We start from the raw sequence: 21,958 nt of genomic DNA, 5'->3' as shown, positions 1-21,958 counted from the left end.
TTTGAAACAACGCGAACTGATTTGCCTCAAATACTAACAACACTGGAAGGGTCAGGAGACATAGAAACACCAACCACTCCCAAAGGAAATGGAGAAACTGAAACAAATCCAACTAATTTGCCTGAAATATCCACAACATTAGAAGGTTCTGGAGAAATGGAAACACCAACCACACCTAAAGGATTTGGAGACACTGAAGCAACTCCAACTGACATCCCTCTAATCTATACAACACTCGAAGGGTCTGGAGACACAGAAACCGCAACGACAACCGAAGGATCTGGAGAAACTGAATCAACGCCAACTGATGTTCCTGAAATATACACAACACTAAAAGGGTCTGGAGACATTGAAACATCAACCACAACCGAAGGATCTGGAAACACTGAAACAACTCCAACTGATTTGCCTGAAATATCTACAACACTAGAAGGGTCTGGAGACATCAAAACAACAACCACACCTAAAGAATCTGGATACACAGAAGAAACGACAACTGACATCCTTCTAATGTCCACAACACTGGAAGGGTCTGGAGATATAGAAGTAACAGCATCTGAAGGATCGGGAGACTTTGAAACAACTCCAACTGATTTGCCTCAAATACTAACAACACTGGAAGGGTCAGGAGACATAGAAACACCAACCACTCCCAAAGGAAATGGAGACACTGAAACAAATCCAACTAATTTGCCTGAAATATCCACAACATTCGAGGGGTCAGGAGACATAGAAATACAAACCACACCCGAAGGATCTTCATACACTGAAACAGCTACAACTGATGTCCCTCTTATATCCACAACACTCGAAGGGTCTGGTGACATAGAAACACCAACCGCACCTGAAGGATCTGGAGACACTGAAGCAACTCCAACTGACATCCCTCTAATATCCTCAACACTCGAAGGGTCTGGAGACATAGAAACACCAAACACACCTGAAGGATCTGGAAACACTGAAACAAATCCTACTGATTTGCCTGAAATATCCACAACATTCGAAGGGTCTGGAGACCTAGAAACACCAACTACAACTGATGGATCTGGAGACACAGAAACAAATCCAACTGATTTGCCTGAAATATCCACAACATTAGAAGGTTCTGGAGAAATGGAAACACCAACCACACCTAAAGGATCTGGAGACACTGAAGCAACTCCAACTGATATCCCTCTAATCTATACAACACTCGAAGGGTCTGGAGACATAGAAACACCATCCACAACAGAAGGATCTGGAGACACTGAATCAACTCCAACTGATGTTCCTGAAATATACACAACACTCGAAGTGTCTGGAGACATAGAAACCCCAACCGCAACCGAAGGATCTGGAAACACTGAAACAACTCCAACTGATTTGCCTCAAATACTAACAACACTGGAAGGGTCAGGAGACATAGAAACACCAACCACACCCAAAGGAAATGGAGACACTGAAACAAATCCAACTAATTTGCCTGAAATATCCACAACATTCGAGGGGTCAGGAGACATAGAAAAACCAACCACACCCGAAGGATCTGGAGACACTGAAACAACTCCAACTGATTTGCCTGAAATATCCACAACATTCGAAGGGTCTGGAGACCTAGAAACACCAACTACAACTGATGGATCTGGAGACACAGAAACAAATCCAACTGATTTGCCTGAAATATCCACAACATTAGAAGGTTCTGGAGAAATGGAAACACCAACCACAGCTAAAGGATCTGGAGACACTGAAGCAACTCCAACTGACATCCCTCTAATCTATACAACACTCGAAGGGTCTGGAGACATAGAAACCTCAACTACAACCGAAGGATCTGGAGAAACTGAATCAATGCCAACTGATGTTCCTGAAATAAACACAACACTCGAAGGGTCTGGAGACATAGAAACACCAACCACAACCGAAGGATCTGGAAACACTGAAACAACTCCAACTGATTTGCCTGAAATATCTACAACACTAGAAGGGTCTGGAGACATCGAAACACCAACCACACCTAAAGAATCTGGAGACACAGAAAAAATGCCAACTGACGTCCCACTAATGTCCACAACACTGGAAGGGTCTGGAGAGATAGAAGTACCAACAACACCTGAAGGATCGGGAGACTTTGAAACAACGCGAACTGATTTGCCTCAAATACTAACAACACTGGAAGGGTCAGGAGACATAGAAACACCAACCACTCCCAAAGGAAATGGAGAAACTGAAACAAATCCAACTAATTTGCCTGAAATATCCACAACATTAGAAGGTTCTGGAGAAATGGAAACACCAACCACACCTAAAGGATTTGGAGACACTGAAGCAACTCCAACTGACATCCCTCTAATCTATACAACACTCGAAGGGTCTGGAGACATAGAAACCGCAACGACAACCGAAGGATCTGGAGAAACTGAATCAACGCCAACTGATGTTCCTGAAATATACACAACACTCAAAGGGTCTGGAGACATTGAAACATCAACCACAACCGAAGGATCTGGAAACACTGACACAACTCCAACTGATTTGCCTGAAATATCTACAACACTAGAAGGGTCTGGAGACATCGAAACAGCAACCACACCTAAAGAATCTGGAGACACAGAAAAAACGCCAACTGAGGTACCTCTAATGTCCACAACACTGGAAGGGTCTGGAGAGATAGAAGTACCAACAACACCTGAAGGATCGGGAGACTTTCAAACAACTTCATCTGATTTACCTCAAATACTAACAACACTGGAAGGGTCAGGAGACATAGAAACACCAACCACACCCAAAGGAAATGGAGAAACTGAAACAAATCCAACTAATTTGCCTGAAATATCCACAACATTCGAGGGGTCAGGAGACATAGAAAAACCAACCACACCCGAAGGATCTGGAGACACTGAAACAGCTACAACTGACGTCCCTCTAATATCCACAACACTTGAAAGGTCTGGAGACATAGAAACATCATCCACAACCGAAGGATCTGGAAACATTGAAACAACTCCAACTGATTTGCCTGAAATATCCACAACACTAGAAGGGTCTGGAGACATTGAAACAACAACCACACCTAAAGAATCTGGATACACAGAAGAAACGACAACTGACATCCTTCTAATGTCCACAACACTGGAAGGGTCTGGAGATATAGAAGTACCAACAGCATCTGAAGGATCGGGAGACTTTGAGACAACTCCAACTGATTTGCCTCAAATACTAACAACACTGGAAGGGTCAGGAGACATAGAAACACCAACCACACCCAAAGGAAATGGAGAAACTGAAACAAATCCAACTAATTTGCCTGAAATATCCACAACATTCGAGGGGTCAGGAGACATAGAAATACAAACCACACCCGAAGGATCTTCATACACTGAAACAGCTACAACTGACGTCCCTCTTATATCCACAACACTCGAAGGGTCTGGTGACATAGAAACACCAACCACACCTGAAGGATCTGGAGACACTGAAGCAACTCCAACTGACATCCCTCTAATATCCTCAACACTCAAAGGGTCTGGAGACATAGAAACACCAAACACACCTGAAGGATCTGGAAACACTGAAACAAATCCTACTGATTTGCCTGAAATATCCTCAACATTTGAAGGGTCTGGAGACCTAGAAACACCAACTACAACTGATGGATCTGGAGACACAGAAACAAATCCAACTGATTTGCCTGAAATATCCACAACATTAGAAGGTTCTGGAGAAATGGAAACACCAACCACACCTAAAGGATCTGGAGACACTGAAGCAACTCCAACTGATATCCCTCTAATCTATACAACACTCGAAGGGTCTGGAGACATAGAAACCGCAACTACAACCGAAGGATCTGGAGAAACTGAATCAATGCCAACTGATGTTCCTGAAATATACACAACACTCGAAGGGTCTGGAGACATAGAAACACCAACCACAACCGAAGGATCTGGAAACACTGAAACAACTCCAACTGATTTGCCTGAAATATTCACAACACTAGAAGGGTCTGGAGACATAGAAACAACAACCACACCTAAAGAATCTGGATACACAGAAGAAACGACAACTGATATCCTTCTAATGTCCACAACACTGGAAGGGTCTGGAGATATAGAAGTACCAACAGCACCTGAAGGATCGGGAGACTTTGAAACAACTCGAACTGATTTGCCTCAAATAATAACAACACTGGAAGGGTCAGGAGACATAGAAACACCAACCACTCCCAAAGGAAATGGAGAAACTGAAACAAATCCAACTAATTTGCCTGAAATATCCACAACATTCGAGGGGTCAGGAGACATAGAAAAACCAACCACACCCGAAGGATCTGGAGACACTGAAACAGCTACAACTGACGTGCCTCTAATATCCACAACACTTGAAGAGTCTGGAGACATAGAAACACCATCCACAACAGAAGAATCTGGAGACACCGAATCAACTCCAACTGATGTTCCTGAAATATACACAACACTCGAAGTGTCTGGAGACATAGAAACATCAACCACACCCGAAGGATCTGGAGACACTGAAGCAACCTCAACTGACTTCCCTCTAATCTATACAACACTCGAAGGGTCTGGAGACATAGAAACCCCAATCGCAACCGAAGGATCTGGAAACACTGAAACAACTCCAACTGATTTGCCTCAAATACTAACAACACTGGAAGGGTCAGGAGACATAGAAACACCAACCACGCCCAAAGGAAATGGAGACACTGAAACAAATCCAACTAATTTGCCTGAAATATCCACAACATTCGAGGGGTCAGGAGACATAGAAATACCAACCACACCCGAAGGATCTTCATACACTGAAACAGCTACAACTGACATCCCTCTAATATCCACAACACTCGAAGGGTCTGGTGACATAGAAACACCAACCACACCTGAAGGATCTGGAGACACTGAAGCAACTCCAACTGACATCCCTCTAAAATATACAACACTCGAGGAGACCGAAGATATGGAAACAACAATCACACCTGAAGGATCTGGAAACACTGAAACAAATCCTACTGATTTGCCTGAAATATCCACAACATTCGAAGGGTCTGGAGACCTAGAAACACCAACTACAACTGATGGATCTGAAGACACAGAAACAAATCCAACTGATTTGCCTGAAATATCCACAACATTAGAAGGTTCTGGAGAAATGGAAACACCAACCACACCTAAAGGATCTGGAGACACTGAAGCAACTCCAACTGATATCCCTCTAATCTATACAACACTCGAAGGGTCTGGAGACATAGAAACCGCAACTACAACCGAAGGATCTGGAGAAACTGAATCAACGCCAACTGATGTTCCTGAAATATACACAACACTCGAAGGGTCTGGAGACATAGAAACACCAACCACAACCGAAGGATCTGGAAACACTGAAACAACTCCAACTGATTTGCCTGAAATATCTACAACACTAGAAGGGTCTGGAGACATCGAAACACCAACCACACCTAAAGAATCTGGAGTCACAGAAAAAATGCCAACTGACGTCCCTCTAATGTCCACAACACTGGAAGAGTCTGGAGAGATAGAAGTACCAACAACACCTGAAGGATCGGGAGAATTTGAAACAACTCCAACTGATTTGCCTCAAATACTAACAACACTGGAAGGGTCAGGAGACATAGAAACACCAACCACTCCCAAAGGAAATGGAGAAACTGAAACAAATCCAACTAATTTGCCTGAAATATCCACAACATTAGAAGGTTCTGGAGAAATGGAAACACCAACCACACCTAAAGGATATGGAGGCACTGAAACAGCTACAACTGACGTCCCTCTAATATCCACAACACTTGAAGGGTCTGGAGACATAGAAACACCATCCACAACTGAAGAATCTGGAGACACTGAATCAACTCCAACTGATGTTCCTGAAATATACACAACACTCAAAGGGTTTGGAGACATAGAAACATCAACCACACCCGAAGGATCTGGAGACACTGAAGCAACCTCAACTGACTTCCCTCTTATACATACAACACTCGAAGGGACCAAAGATATAGAAACACAAACCGCACCTGAAGGATCTGGAAACACTGAAACAAATCCTACTGATTTGCCTGAAATATCCACAACACTAGAAGGGTCTGGAGACATCGAAACACCAACCATAGCTAAAGAATCTGGAGACACAGAAAAAAATACAACTGACGTCCCTCTAATGTCCACAACACTGAAAGCGTCTGGAGATATAGAAGTACCAACAACACCTGAAGGATCGGGAGACTTTGAAACAACTCCAACTGATTTGCCTCAAATATCCACAACACTGGAATGGGTAGGAGATGTAGAAGCACCAACAACTCCAGAAGGAAATGGAGACACTAATCCAACTATTTTGCCTGAAATATCCACAACACTCGAGGGGTCAGGAGACATAGAAAAACCAACCACACCCAAAGGATCTGGAGACACTGAGGCAACTTCAACTGACATCCCTCTAATATATACAACACTCGAGGGAACTGAAGATATAGAAACAACAATCACACCTGAAGGATCTGGAAAGACTGAAACAAATCCTACTGATTTGCCTGAAATATCCACTACACTCAAAGGGTCTGGAGACCTGGAAACACCAACCACAACTGATGGATCTGGAAACACTGAAACAAATCCAACTGATTTGCCTGATATATCCACAACATTAGAAGGTTCTGGAGACATAGAAACACCAACCACACCTGAAGGATTTGGAGACACTGAAGCAGCTCCAACTGACATCCCTCTAATCTATACAACACTCGAAGGGTCTGGAGACATAGAAACCCCAACCACAACCGAAGGATCTGGAAACACTGAAACAACTCCAACTGATTTGCCTGAAATATCCACAACACTAGAAGGGTCTGGAGACATAGAAACAACAACCACACCTAAAGAATCTGGATACACAGAAAAAACGACAACTGACATCCTTCTAATGTCCACAACACTGGAAGGGTCTGGAGATATAGAAGTACCAACAACACCTGAAGGATCAGGAGACTTTGAAACAACTCCAACTGATTTGCCTCAAATACTAACAACACTGCAAATGGCAGGAGACATAGAAACACCAACCACTCCCAAAGGAAATGGAGACACTGAAACAAATCCAACTAATTTGCCTGAAATATCCACAACATTTGAGGGGTCAGGAGACATAGAAAAACCAACTACACCCGAAGGATCTGGAGACACTGAAACAGCTACATCTGACGTCCTTCTAATATCCACAACACTTGAAGAGTCTGGAGACATAGAAACACCATCCACAACTGAAGAATCTGGAGACACTGAATCAACTCCAACTGATGCTCCTGAAATATACACAACACTTGAAGGGTCTGGAAATTCTGAAACAACTCTAGTTGATCTGCCTAAAATATCCACAACAGTCATATGGGGTGTGTATACTAAAATGTCACCCACATCTTTAAGTGTAGTAACTACAACACCTGAAGGATCTGGAGATAGAAAAACAAGTACAAGAGTTTTACCTATAATTTCCACAACATCTGTGGGTTATGGAGACTTGGACGCAACATCCAAAAGTGTATCTGAAATGTCCAGAGCACCTGAAGTATCGAGAGACATTGAAACAAGTCCAAATACTGTACCTGAAAAACCAACATCAGTAGACAGGGAAACAACACACCGATCTGTAACTGAAACTGTCATGATTCCAGAGGGATCTGGAGAACCAGAAACCAAACCCACAAATATACCTGAAATATCCACAATATCTGATGGATACCTTGAAACATCTCGCACATCTGTGACTGAGATTTTAACAAGTGCTGGATCTGAATATACTGAAATAGCTCAAACTAATGTACCAGAAATATATACAACACCTGAGGGATCTGGAAAAATAGAAACAACAAATATACCTGAAATATCTCCAACCCTTGAGGGGTCTGTGGACGCTAAAACAACTCCTAATTATTTAACTAAAACGTCCACTTTATCTGAGGCAACTGGAGATATTGAAAAAACATCAACTTCTGCAATTGAATTTATCACACCTGAATGTTCAGGAGATATGGAAACATGTCAAACTGCTGAGCCTGATATTTCCACACGATTTACTGATATTTCTACAACAGCAGAAGTTTCTGTGGGTGTAGAAACAGTATCATCTGGTCTGCCTGAAAGATACACAACATCTGAAGGTTCCGAAGACACCACTAAAACAACACCAACTAATGATAGTCCTCCACAACCTGGGACCACATCACCTATCAGTACTGAATTTGTCATAACAGGGGCCTCTAAAGGTTCTAAATCAACTCATCAAATAGTTTCAACGCCAGCAGTAAGAGTCTCTTCATCAGGAATAGTCACAATAAATCGCAATTCTGTTGTCAGCAATGACATTAGTCCTACTGAAGGTTTAACTTATGCTTCTACTGGCAAAAGATCTACATCTCTGGTTACGACTCTCGGTGTTTCTGGAAAAAGTTCAACCATTGAGTTAGCTTCTTCAGTAAATGTAAATACAACAAAAATAACACATTTTCACACATCTGGTGATTTTTCAACACTGTATGTCACGTCGATAGCGGCTGAAGGCTCAATCCTAACTTCCTCTGCAGAATCATCAAAAGTGAACACTGTGGAATCTAAGTCTTCCACCACTACAATAATGCCAACAGAAAAAACAACAGTTGGATCTCGAGAAAATTGCACAATTGAGTCACTATTGACAACGAGAGGTGCTGGAAAAACTTTATCTACATCAACACTACTTTCAGAGCCTCAAAAAACGTCATCCTCATTCTCCGCATCATCAATTATATCTAAACTGTCTTCACCTTTGACCAAGGCACAGCCTCTGTCTTCAGAGCCTTCAAGCACAACAATTTTTGAGTCTTCAAAACCCTCAACCTTAGTACCAGTAACCACAATTTTTCCCTCTGCAGTAGCCATAACTACAACCAGAATTCCAATTCCAACTACAACCAAAATTACAGCAAACCCAAATATACCTACAATAAGTGAGTAAAATGTTGACATTTTTGAGGATTTTATTGTGATAATGTTTGTCTCACCAAGACAATCTATTTACATATGCCCTCACATGATGACATTGAGGGGGATTCCTGTTCATTACAATGGCATAATAACCAAGAATGACCAGGTCCATCTGTGCATTACATGTTCTGTGATTTATATATGGTTGCCAGGGGCGTAACTACCGCGGTCGCAGAGGTCGCCATTGCGACCGGGCCCAGCAGGTCAGGGGCCCAGGCAGTGGCGTATCCAGGGGGGGCAGCCGGCAGGGGGGCGCAGTCGGGCCGCCTAATTCGGCGGTCCGCAGTGTCTCCCCCGGCGGCTGCATTCTGCCGCCCCCAGTCTAGGAGTCGGCTGTTCTCTGTGCCGACTGTCAAGCTGACAGCCGGCACAGAGAAGCTGCAGAGCGCCGGCTCACAAAATGTGTGGACGTACCGCATATGGGCCCGGAGGTGGAGGGGGGCCCCTGCATGGTGGCTGCGGCTGGCAGGAAGAAATCCCTGCAGATCCGCTGCCTACAAGAGAAAATAGCTGCGGAGCTGCAGCGATCTGTATTCCTGCTTCCTGCCCGCGCTTCCTCTCACACAGACAGCGCCGCTGGATGACGTCATCATTCAGCGTCCGGCTGTGTCAGAGGAAGATGCTGCAGCAGAGCGCGAGGAGAGGTGAGAGGGCTGGTGTGTGTGTGTGTGTGTGTGTGTTTGTGTGTGTGTGTGTGTGTGTGTGTGTGTGTGTGTGTGTGTTATCTGTAGTATGTGTGTGTGTGTGTGATATCTGCAGTATGTATGTGTGTGTGTGTGTGTGATATCTTTAGTATGTGTGTGTGTGTGATATCTGTAGTGTGTGTGTGTGTGATATCTGTAGTGTGTGTGTGATATCTGTAGTATGTGTGTGTGTGTGTGTGATATCTGTAGTATGTGTGTGTGTGTGTGTGTGTGTGATATCTGTAGTGTGTGTGTGTGCGTGTGCGTGCGTGTGTGCGTGTGCGTGTGTGTGTGTGTGTGTGTGTGAGGCAGGGGCGTAATTACCACAGTCGTATGTAGCCAAGATATGCAATTCTGTTCATGCTGATCTTAATGAACATGAAAAAATACTAGTTATAATCATTTACTTGGACAGGAGAGATTTTGGTAGGGGGTAAATAAAATAAATGTACACATTTCGTGGCGATCCCAAAAACTAAAAGACAGATAATGCTACAGCAGTTCTCCTGCACAGTGGCGCTCCTAACCATCCTGTGTGTGTGTGTGCCCTGCACATCAGGTGGCCGAAACATTGATGCGTACAATAAATTTATAAAGTGGCCGGAATGTTAAAGGGGAGGTTAATGTCTGGTGACTAGGGGCACCACTACTGGCTCCGACCGATCACTAGAATGGGGATCATGAGCTCCTTATTCCTCATCACTGCACAATTGCAGTGCTCTTCCCTCTCAGGGGACGCTTAATTTCTTGACTGTCTCTGAGGCCGCTTCAGTCCTCATCCGTCTCTGTGGATGCTTCCTTCCTTGTCCCTGTCTGGGGATGCTTCCTTCCTTGTCCCTCTCTGGAGGCTCTTCCTTTCTTGTCCCTCTCTGGGGGTGCTTCCATCATTGTCCCTCTCTGGGGGTGCTTCCATCATTGTCCCTCTCTGGGGGTGCTTCCATCCTTGTCCCTCTCTGGGGGCCCTTCCTTCCTTGTCCCTCTCTGGGGGCCCTTCCTTCTTTGTCCCTCTCTGGGGGCCCTTCCTTCCTTGTCCCTCTCTATATGTGTGTGTGTGATATCGTAGTGTGTGTGAGGCAGGGGCGTAATTACCACAGTCGCAGCAGTCGCCGCTGCGAGCGGCTCTGGCAGGTCAGGGGCCCGTGTGTCCCCTTGAGCCTGTCTCCCTTGTCCCCTTATGCTTGTGTCCCTTGTCCCCATGTGCCAGTCTCCCTTGCCCATTAGTCCCTGTGTGTCCCCATGTGCCTGTCTCCTTTGTCCCCTTGTACCAGTCTCTCTTGCCCACTAGTCCCTGTGTGTCAGTCTCACTTTCCCACTTGTCCCTGTGTCCCCTTGTGCTTGTATCCCTTGTCCACTAGTCCCCGTGTGCCCCTTGTGTCAGTCGCCTTTGCCCACTTGTCCCTGTGTGCCCCTTGTGTCAGGCTCCCTTGCCCCTAGTCCCCTTGTGTCAGTCTCTCTTGTTCCCTTGTGTCAGTCTCCCTTGCCCACTAGTCCCCTTGTAACCTTCTCCCCTGCCTCCTAGCCCCCATGTGTCCCCTTGTGCCTGTCTTCATTGCTCCCTAGCCCCCCTATGTTACCCTTGTGCCTGTCTCCCCTAGCCCCCTTGTGCCCTCTCCCCTGCCCCCTCGTCACCATTTGCTCGTGTCTTTCTCACTGCCCGCCCCTGTATGGAGGGGCTGCATTATACTATGAGGGGGGCTGCGTTGTATTCTATGGGGGTTGCATTGAGTTGTATGGCAGGGCTGCAGGGGGGGGCCCCATTTGGAAGTTCGCACCGGGGCCCATAACTTTGTAGTTACGCCACTGATGGTTGCATTAGAGGTGAGAGAATGTATTCTTGTATAATGGAGTTCTCCTGGAATAAGTATAAGAATTCATGTGCTGCAGAATATGATTTTTTGACTAGCTCATCATGAATTCAACAAAATAGTGGTCAGCTGTGGCCCAATTTTACTTAGCCATACAGATCATAGCAACTGGTTAAAAAAAATTAATACTCAAGACTCAGCCGTCTCCACATCCCGCTGTTCTCTTCAGCTCCTAGTTTCCCCTTCCCTGACATTCCCTTAGGTAATCTTCACTTCGGCTCCACTGCACATGTGTACTACGTTATCATGATCATAATGGTGTGATGTCATGATGCTACAAAGCGGTTCGGAAGAATAACGTCACCACTTACAGTGACGTCCCAGGCCTAGTAGAGGCAGAAGTCCTGTCCTGAAGTGAAGATTACCAAAAATGAGGGAAGGGGTAAAGAAAAGGACCCAAAGACTGGACGGTGGGCTGCAGGGATGGCGGGACTGGTGAGCATTAATTTTTTTTACATCCTATACTTATGATACTCTAAGGTCTGACAGCTAGGTATTAATCATCAAATAGATAGGAAGACTAAGGTGGTCACACACAGGTGGTCATATTTCAAGAGAGTCTCATTTATTATAACATGGGCTCATCTTTTATAGGGGCCTGGTTACATAAAATATTACTTAATTATTGACATGAATATTGGTAAAAAAATTTATTGGCAGAGACAATGAGAACATAACATGATGGATTGTCTTTATCATGACTTATGATGCCTGGATCACATCTCAAAAACCACCATAAACAAGTTTCTGCTTGCCCAAAATAGAAGTTTGTACTTTCCCACCATTTTATAGAAAAAGGGGATTTTCATGTCCACTCGTACAGCCAAACTTGCATTCGGTCAAGGCCAAATTTTGCTCAACCTTGCAAAAACAAGGATGTCATGGAGACAGAGATCATAGCCATGAAAATATATTCTGAATTGTATTTAAAACTTAAGAATGAAACTATTTCTTTCAGAATACTAAGAAAAGACCTTTATCCAATGATCCATGCTCATTGGTAGAATAACTCGCTATACTAGAGGCCGTGCCCGAAAGGTGGCCATGACCTCTGGCGGCCATGACCTCTGGCGGCTGACTCAACATCTGATTCCTACAAAAAAAAGTTATATATATATATATATATATATATATATATATATATATATATATATGTGCACAGATACCTGATCATGAGTATGTTGTAGCCTTATATCTCTATCCTACAGAGCCATGTCACAATGGAGGCTTTTACGATGGAATAAAGTGCATATGTCTTGAAAATTTCTATGGAGCACTTTGTGAACACATCATAGACAGAGTTAGGATTGGTAAGAAACTCATCTTGGACTACATATAGAGTGTATGTGTTTTTAGAAATATATATGACGGGGAAAGGGGGTCAGTTTTAAAAAGAGGATGGGATTGGTCTTTGCTGATGCCTCTTGTTATTTTTAGAGATATTTAGAGTGGCTTGTACTTTGAAAGTAGTAGCAGAGAAGAGGGGATATTTTTTTCCAGATATTTGCTCTGCACCAATATTGAAGCCATCATTCTCTCTACACAGGAAGAAGTGTCACCACGACTATAGGAGGGTTTCTACGATTCATTCACTTGGATTTTCAAAATAATTTGAAGGACAGTAAATCCGATGAGTATAAAAAGTTTGACACAGATTTTAAAAAAGATGTAAGTATCAGCGGCCATGATTTCGATAATTTTTTGGAACTTGGCATACCTCTGCCAGGCTACCCTTACCGAGGTGTATAATAATTGAATGGTATGAGCATCCTTTTTGCTTTTTAGTATCTGTTTTTTCTGGTGTTTTCTGTTTTTGTGGGTTAAGGGTATAAATACTTTTGAGATTGTGTGTGGGAATATTGCTTGTATGTATTACCAAGATGGACACAGTGAAGCTCAGAAGCAATAAGTTTAGTAATAGAAAATATAAAAAACTAAGTACAATCTAGGCATCCATTGTTTTCCTTATCTTTGATCTTGGCTTCACAAATATAGAGATGTGGGGTGTGAAATGACCAGCATTCAAAAAAATATGATTTTGAGATACTCTGTCAGGAGATGTCTATGGTCTTTGAGTCAGTGTCTTGACACCCGGAGGCTGTCATGTGGATTACAGCCTGCTAGCGTGCGACAGTAGTGCATTACATTTTTTGTGAGGAATTAGTTTCCTTATCCTAATTGCATAAAAGGTAAGTTTAGACTCATCTGTGTTACTATTGGTCTTAGGTGACTGTGACATGGTCCAAGTTTTCTATTAATGACCTTAGTTGGAGCATACATTTGAGAAATATGCTAGTCAGCCATCATTAGTGACTTAGACTCCAAAATAGCAGAGGTTTTTTCTATGATCCTATAGGGAATTTTTAAGGACCCCCTCTACCTAAGTAGCAATTATAGTGGAGATACTCACTATTCTCAGAGGTGGGACCAGATACAATGAGAATGGGATTAAGATAGTCAACATCAAAAAGTTCCAGTGTGGGAAAAGCGATGTGCCAGGAAGGCAAAGTCTAACAGGACAATTGTGAGTCACTGAGATCAGGCAAAGCCTAAATGTAGTATGGTAGCAGAGGTAAGGAGGTAAGGAGTAGTCAAGCAAATAGTCAGGTAACTAGGTTCAATAAGGATCAGTTGGGAATCCAAAGCGTTGTCAGGTTTCACCGGGGCTCACTGGAGATCAGAGTGTAACATTGCTCTCTTCCTTTCCACCATAAACAGATGAAAGTTGTCTACAAAGATGTTCCAGGTTACCAGGGTGTGCAAATTCTGTCCATCAGGTAAATAGTTCCATGATTGTTATGAAGTTTCTAAAACAATGGTTCAACTCATATTTTTTGAGGTTGGAGGAAGTTGCAATAATTGTAACTAGAGATGAGCGAGCACTAAAATGCTCGGGGGCTCGTTGCTCGAACCGAGCAATTCCTAATACTCGCATGCTGGTTTCAAATTTCGAGTATAATGGGTGTACATGGAAAAGCCAAGCTTCTTTCTGGCAGACCCTACAAAGAGGTCTGGGGGGCAGTGATAATGTTCAAATGGATGGTAATGGTGCTGATTGGAAGGAAGAAGACTCCTGGAAGCATCTATGGCCACCAGATAGCTGCTGGAACAATGGTGTCACACTTTTACTCCACTTTAAGGACTGACAATAAAACATTCCAAATCAATGAGAAATTGCATTTTACAGGAAAAAAATGTTAAGAAACACATTGAATATTACAAATACTTTATGGCTTTCATCTGGTGGTGTGGAAAAGTATGGGCTAATCCAGACTTTGTTCATCTTCATGAGAATGAGTCTGTCTGCATTTTCTGTTGACAACTGTTATGACCTCCCCCCCCCATGGCGCTAAAAACCAGCTCAGACAAGACGCCAGTGGCAGCACAACACCTCCAAGGCATGGAGGGACAGCTCATGCCAGGTGTCCAGCTTTGAAGCCCAATAGTTGAAAGTCGCAGAAGAATTAGGGAGTATGCTGGTTTGGTCGGCCAGGTATTGCTCTTTAAAAATGTTTCCTTCCTTGTCCTTGTCATGAAATTTTCCCACACCTCTAACAGTGTACCCCTGCCTATGCTGTGTGTTTCCCTGGCCTTTCTTCCTTGGTTGGCAAGGACACTTCACCTCTGCAGCTAGCATTTTCTAACGGGATTTTTTTAACATATTTTTCACCAAGACCTTCTGGTATAGCACCATGTTAGAAGACCTCTCCACCTTAGGAAGATGAGATGCAAAGTTCTACTTGTAGCGTGGGTCTAGCGCAGGGTGAACAACCAGTACTCTTTTTTAGCCAAGATAAATGTAACACGACAATCACAGGAAAAGCAGCCGTACATAAAATTGGCCATATGTGCCAAGCTTCATACAGCCAACATTTCCCTGTCTCTAACATGATGACGACTTTCCATCTCCTCTTCCTCCCCATTTCTATCCACAGCCCATCCAAAAGGAGAGACAGGACGAAGGTTGTGTGGTTACTGGCCTCTGTTGTGCTAGTTACCAGCTCCTGTTCCTCCTGTTCCCCCTACTCCTCAGCATCCATCTCCTCATTGTTACCAAATCCGCGCTGAGCAGAAGAGATGAGGCTGGGCTGGCTACAATCAATCTGTGTTATTTCTTCCTCCATCCCCTCCTGGTCCGCATGCAAAGCTTCATATTTAATTAAGAGGAGCGACTGTTTTAGTAGGCACAGAAGCGGAATCGTTGAGTTGACTATGGCGTTATTGCCGTTCACCATCTTTGTGGCGTCCTCAAAGTCTTGGAGAACCGCACAAATATCAGCCTTCCATGCCCAATCTTCAGTTGTTATTTGCGGAGGTTGACCAGAATACCTGAGCTGGTACTCATCGACTGGCCTCCTTTGCTCACAAAGCCTTGCCAGCAGTGCAGTGTAAAGTTCCAGCATGTGGTCACATCGTACACTAGTCGGTGAGCTTGCAATTGTATTAACTGCTCCAGCACTGCCAGAGCAGCTGCAAATGTAGCCCACTTGTGGAAATGGGCACTGACTTCACGTACCTTGACCAGAAGCTCTGAAGCTCTGGCAAATCTAGAAATATTTTCAAAAAACACTGAACTATTAAGTTGCGCACATGTACTAAGCATGGTAAGTGTATGAGCATGCCAAGCTTCGGAGCCAAAACGAGGTTACAGCCATTATCATACACAACTATTCATGGTTGAAGGTTCAGTGGTAAAAAACACAGATCTTGATGATATATCTCATCATTAACGGTGCTTATCCATATTGTAAGTTGATGTCCCCCAGGGCCTGGCACAATCCCGAAGCGAGTTTCACGGTAGCTTTTCACAGGGAGGCAGTGTTGCAGAGCTTCCAGCTTTTGACTGATGTGGACGTGCTCTAGATGCCACGGATACGGAGAAGCCAGGCAGTGCCTGTTCTTTTATTATCCCTGATGAAGCCAATCACAATAATGACACAACCAAGATGGCTACGGCATTACTGTGACTCACAGGCAATCCTCACATGCTTATTGGTTATGTAACAGGTGCCAAAGATACCGGATGGGGATTCGAGTTTTACATCGAGCACCACCCAATGCTCACAAGTAACGAGCACATTCGTGCTCCATGATACTCGAGTGACAATCAAGCACGTTTGTTCATCCCTAATTATAACCCAACAAAATATTACACTGATGGTAAGATTAGCTCTATAGGAAATATATGGATTTCCATTTAGCCATCAACCATAAAATATGGGGCACAGGAGCTCCTTTGTAAGCAGTGATGGAATTGTATGTTGGGTAAACATTTATGACAAATATGACTATATTGGGGATGGTTGTATTTAGTATCATGGAGCTGTGGAGCTCTACGCACAATGAACTCTTTAGAGTTGTAGTTCTTCACTTCTCCTGAAAATTAACAGTCTAGACGGGATGAAATTTATGAGTCTAGAAGTTGTTTCCTGGTGTGTTAACATGCTATATTTCTCATTCACAGTAGTGGAAGTGTCGTGGTGGATTATAATATTATCATCGAGATAGTATACAAGTCCAACATTAGTGTAAGTCAGCAGTATAAAGACGCCATCAAAGATGTAAAAGAAGCGTTGAGCAAGATTGTATGTAGCAATCCTGGTAAGTAAGATGTGTCCCTCGGACATATACATATCGACCATGTGCCACTCCTTCGTGTATAGAGTACTATGCAAATGTTTTAGACAGGTGTGTACAAATTACTGCAATGTCTGAAAGCTTTCAACAATAAAAGAGTTAGTAGTTCATTTCTTATCAATTAATTAAATGCAAAGTAACAAAAAAGAAATGTAATTCTCACATACATTTGGTGACTTCTCTTTGTCTTCATCAGACTTGCTCACAGGTTTTGAAGGAACTTGAAAGGGTGATTATTCCAAATGTCTTGGAGAACTAACAGAGATCTTATGTGGGTGTAGGATTATGCAAATCCATCAGTCTCTTCATGTAATCACAGACAGACTGTTGTGAATTCCGTTCTCGGACTCCCTCCTGTGGTCATGAATGATACTTTGGTTAGTTCTGCTCTTGGGCTCCCTCTGGTGGCTTCGAGCGGAACTGCTGGTCACTAGGTTGACTTTATCAGCTGCTCTCGTTATGTTGCTATGCTGCTTCCCTATTTAACTCCACTCAGATCGTTACCTGATGCCAGCTGTCAATGTATCAGAATTGGTTCGGATCTCTCTTGGACTTCTCTGAGGACCTGTCTACTCCAGCAGAAGCTAAGTCCCTGCTGGTTCATTTGTTGTTACTGCTGCCTGAATATATTTCTTAGCTCTGCTAAATTCTTGTCCAGCTTGCTATCATGATGTTTCCTTGCTAGCTGGAAGCTCTGGGGTGCAGTGTTGCACCTCCACACCGTGAGTCGGTGCAGGGGTCTTTTTGCATACGCTGCGTGGTTTTGTAGTTTTTTTATGCTGACCGCATAGTATTCTTTTCTATCCTCTGACTATTTAGTAAGTCTGGCCTCCTATGCTAAAACCTGTTTCATTCCTGTGTTTGTGACTTTCCTCTTAACTCACAGTCAATATATGTGGGGGGCTGTCTTTACCTTTTGGGAAATTTCTCTGAGGCAAGATTAGGCTTATATTTCTATCTTTAGGGGTAGTTAGCTCTTAGGCTGTGAAGAGGTGTCTAGGGAGAGTTAGGTATGCTCCACGGCTATTTCTAGTGTGTGCGATAGGAGTAGAGTTTGCGGTCAGCAGAGTTCCCACTTCCCCAGAGCTAGTTCCGTTTTTTGAGTTTACTCATCAGGTCATTCCAGGTGCTCCTAACCACCAGGTCCATAACAGTACAGCTGGCCAGAAAGTGTTAATGCATCTCAAAAGAGGGATAAGAGAAGTTCTGAACCCATTTTTTTTTCTTTGCAGTGTGTTTTGTCTCTCTTTTCCCCTTAATCTCTGCGTGGTTCAGGACACAGGTGTAGATATGGATATTCAAGGTCTGTCCTCTTGTGTGGATCATCTCACTGCAAGGGTACAAAGCATTCAAGATTATGTAGTTCAGAATCCGATGTTAGAACCTAGAATTCCAATTCCTGAGTTGTTTTCTGGGGATAGATCTAAGTTTCTGAATTTCAAAAATAATTGTAAACTGTTTCTTGCTTTGAAACCCCGCTCCTCTGGTGACCCCATTCAGCAAGTAAGAATTATTATTTCTTTGTTGCGTGGTGACCCTCAAGACTGGGTGTTCCCCTTGCGCCAGGAGATCCTGCATTGCTTAATGTAGATGCGTTTTTTCTGGCGCTTGGATTGCTTTATGACGAACCGAATTCAGTGGATCAGGCAGAGAAAATTTTGCTAGCTTTGTGTCAGGGTCAGGTTGAAGCGGAGATATATTGTCAGAAGTTTAGAAAATGGTCTGTGCTTACTCAGTGGAATGAGTGTGCCCTGGCAGCAATTTTTAGAAAGGGTCTTTCTGAAGCCTTAAGGATGTTATGGTGGGATTCCCCACGCCTGCTGGTCTGAATGAGTCAATGTCCTTGGCCATCCAAATTGATCGGCGTTTGCGCGAGCGCAAAATTGTGCACAGTTTGGCGGTGTCCTCTGAGCAGAGGCCTGAGCTTATGCAATGTGATAGAACTTTGACCAGAACTGAACGGCAAGAACACAGATGTCAGAATAGGCTGTGTTTTTACTGTGGTGACCCCACTCATGCTATCTCTGATTGTCCTAAGCGCACTAAGCGGTTCGCTAGGGCTGTCACCATTGGTACTGTACAGCCTAAATTTCTTTTGTCTGTTACTCTGATTTGCTCTTTGTCATCCTACTCGGTTATGGCATTTGTGGATTCAGGCGCTGCCCTGAATTTGATGGACTTGGAGTTTGCCAGGCGCTGTGTTTTTTTCTTGGAGCCTTTGCAGTATCCTATTCCATTAAGGGGAATTGATGCCATGCCGTTGGCCAAGAATAAACCTCAGTACTGGACTCAGTTGACCATGTGCATGGCTCCTGCACATCGGGAAGATGTTCGCTTTTTGGTGTTGCATAATCTGCATGATGTGGTCGTGTTGGGTTTGCCATGGCTACAGGTTCATAATCCAGTATTGGATTGGAAATCAATGTCTGTGTCTAGTTGGGGTTGTCAAGGGGTACATGGCGATGTTCCATTGGTGTCAATTTCTGCTTCCACTCCTTCTGAAGTCCCTGAGTTTCTGTCGGATTACCAGGATGTATTTGATGAGCCCAAATCCAGTGTCCTACCTCCTCATAGGGACTGTGATTGCGCTATTAATTTGATTCCTGGTAGTAAGTTTCCTAAGGGCCGACTTTTCAATTTATCCGTGCCAGAGCACGCCGCTATGCGGACTTATGTGAAGGAGTCCTTGGAGAAAGGGCATATTCGCCCGTCTTCATCACCGTTGGGAGCAGGGTTCTTTTTTGTGGCCAAGAAGGATGGTTCTCTGAGACCCTGTATAGATTACCGCCTTCTCAATAAAATCACGGTCAAATTTCAGTACCCTTTGCCTCTGCTGTCTGATTTGTTTGCTCGGATTAAGGGGGCTAGTTGGTTCACCAAGATAGATCTTCGAGGGGCGTATAACCTTGTACGTATAAAACAGGGCGATGAATGGAAAACAGCATTTAATACGCCCGAGGGCCATTTTGAGTACCTGGTAATGCCATTCGGGCTTTCAAATGCTCCATCTGTGTTTCAGTCCTTTATGCATGACATCTTCCGAAAGTATCTGGATAGATTCATGATTGTATATTTGGATGATATTTTGGTCTTTTCGGATGATTGGGAGTCTCATGTGAAACAGGTCAGAATGGTATTCCAGGTCCTTTGCGCTAATTCCTTGTTTGTGAAGGGGTCTAAATGTCTCTTTGGAGTTCAGAAGGTTTCCTTTTTGGGCTTTATTTTTTCCCCTTCTACTATCGAGATGGATCCTGTTAAAGTTCAGGCCATTTATGATTGGACTCAACCTACATCTGTGAAGAGCCTCCAGAAATTCCTGGGCTTTGCTAATTTTTACCGTCGCTTCATCGCTAATTTTTCTAGTGTGGTTAAACCTTTGACTGATTTGACAAAGAAAGGTGCTGATGTGGTGAATTGGTCCTCTGCGGCCGTTGAGGCTTTTCAGGAGCTGAAACGTCGTTTTTCTTTGGCCCCTGTGTTGCGTCAGCCAGATGTTTCGCTCCCTTTTCAGGTCGAGGTTGATGCTTCTGAGATTGGAGCAGGGGCTGTTTTGTCTCAAAGAAGTTCTGATGGCTCTGTGATGAAGCCATGTGCCTTCTTTTCTAGAAAGTTTTGCCTGCTGAGCGTAATTATGATGTTGGCAATCGGGAGCTGCTGGCTATGAAGTGGGCATTCGAGGAGTGGCGACATTGGCTTGAGGGAGCCAAGCAACGCGTGGTGGTCTTGACGGATCACAAAAATCTGACTTATCTCAAGTCTGCCAAGCGGTTGAATCCTAGACAAGCTCGATGGTCGCTGTTTTTCTCCCGTTTCGATTTTGTGGTCTCATACCTTCCAGGTTCTAAGAATGTGAAGGCGGATGCCCTTTCTAGGAGTTTTGTGCCTGATTCTCCGGGAGTCCCTGAGTCGGCTGGTATTCTCAAAGAGGGGGTAATTCTGTCTGCCATCTCCCCTGATTTGCGGCGGGTGCTGCAGGAGTTTCAGGCTGATAGACCTGACCGTTGTCCAGCGGAGAAATTGTTCATCCCTGATAGATGGACTAGCAGAGTTATTTCTGAGGTTCATTGCTCAGTGTTGGCTGGTCATCCTGGGATTTTTGGTACCAGAGATTTGGTGGCTAGGTCCTTTTGGTGGCCTTCCTTGTCACGGGATGTGCGTTCTTTTGTGCAGTCCTGTGGGACTTGTGCTCGGGCTAAGCCCTGCTGTTCTCATGCCAGTGGGTTGCTTTTGCCCTTGCCAGTCCCAAAAAGGCCTTGGACGCATGTTTCAATGGATTTTATTTCAGATCTTCCTATCTCTCAAAGGATGTCTGTCATCTGGGTGGTTTGTGATCGCATTTCTAAGATGGTCCATTTGGTACCCTTGCCTAAATTACTGTCTTCCTCTGATTTGGTGCCATTATTTTTTCAACATGTGGTTCGTTTGCATGGCATTCCGGAGAACATTGTGTCGGACAGAGGTTCCCAGTTTGTCTCTAGGTTTTGGCGGTCCTTTTGTGCTAAGATGGGCATTGATTTGTCTTTTTCTTCGGCTTTCCATCCTCAAACAAATGGCCAAACCGAACGAACCAACCAGACTTTGGAAACCTATCTGAGATGCTTTGTTTCTGCTGATCAGGATGATTGGGTGACCTTCTTGCCATTGGCTGAGTTCGCCCTTAATAATCGGGTAGTTCGGCTACTTTGGTTTGGCCTTTTTTTTTTGCAATTCTGGCTTTCATCCTCGTTTTTCTTCGGGGCAGGTT

At 44.0% G+C, this 21,958-nt stretch overlaps 1 protein-coding gene across 2 annotated transcripts in view; it reads left to right on the top strand.

Moving 5' to 3' along the window:
- Window positions 1-7,256: 7,256 nt before the first annotated feature.
- Window positions 7,257-21,958, top strand: part of LOC143774308 (uncharacterized) — a 38,015-nt gene continuing 23,313 nt past the window's right edge. For both annotated transcript variants that reach the window (XR_013215512.1, XM_077261755.1), the window contains exons 1-5: window positions 7,257-8,992; window positions 12,786-12,887; window positions 13,124-13,245; window positions 14,296-14,354; window positions 17,042-17,178. Coding sequence is in view for 1 of the 2 variants with exons in the window: in XM_077261755.1 (XP_077117870.1) it covers window positions 7,414-8,992; window positions 12,786-12,887; window positions 13,124-13,245; window positions 14,296-14,354; window positions 17,042-17,178 (1,999 nt within the window). In the remaining variant the exon portion in view is untranslated. The remainder of the gene's footprint in view (window positions 8,993-12,785; window positions 12,888-13,123; window positions 13,246-14,295; window positions 14,355-17,041; window positions 17,179-21,958) is intronic.

This window comes from Ranitomeya variabilis, chromosome 5, assembly GCF_051348905.1.
Source record: "Ranitomeya variabilis isolate aRanVar5 chromosome 5, aRanVar5.hap1, whole genome shotgun sequence".
NCBI classification, from domain to species: domain Eukaryota; kingdom Metazoa; phylum Chordata; class Amphibia; order Anura; family Dendrobatidae; genus Ranitomeya; species Ranitomeya variabilis.
The sequence above is the reverse complement of the archived record's forward strand: the minus strand, read 5'-3'. Positions and strand labels throughout refer to the sequence as shown.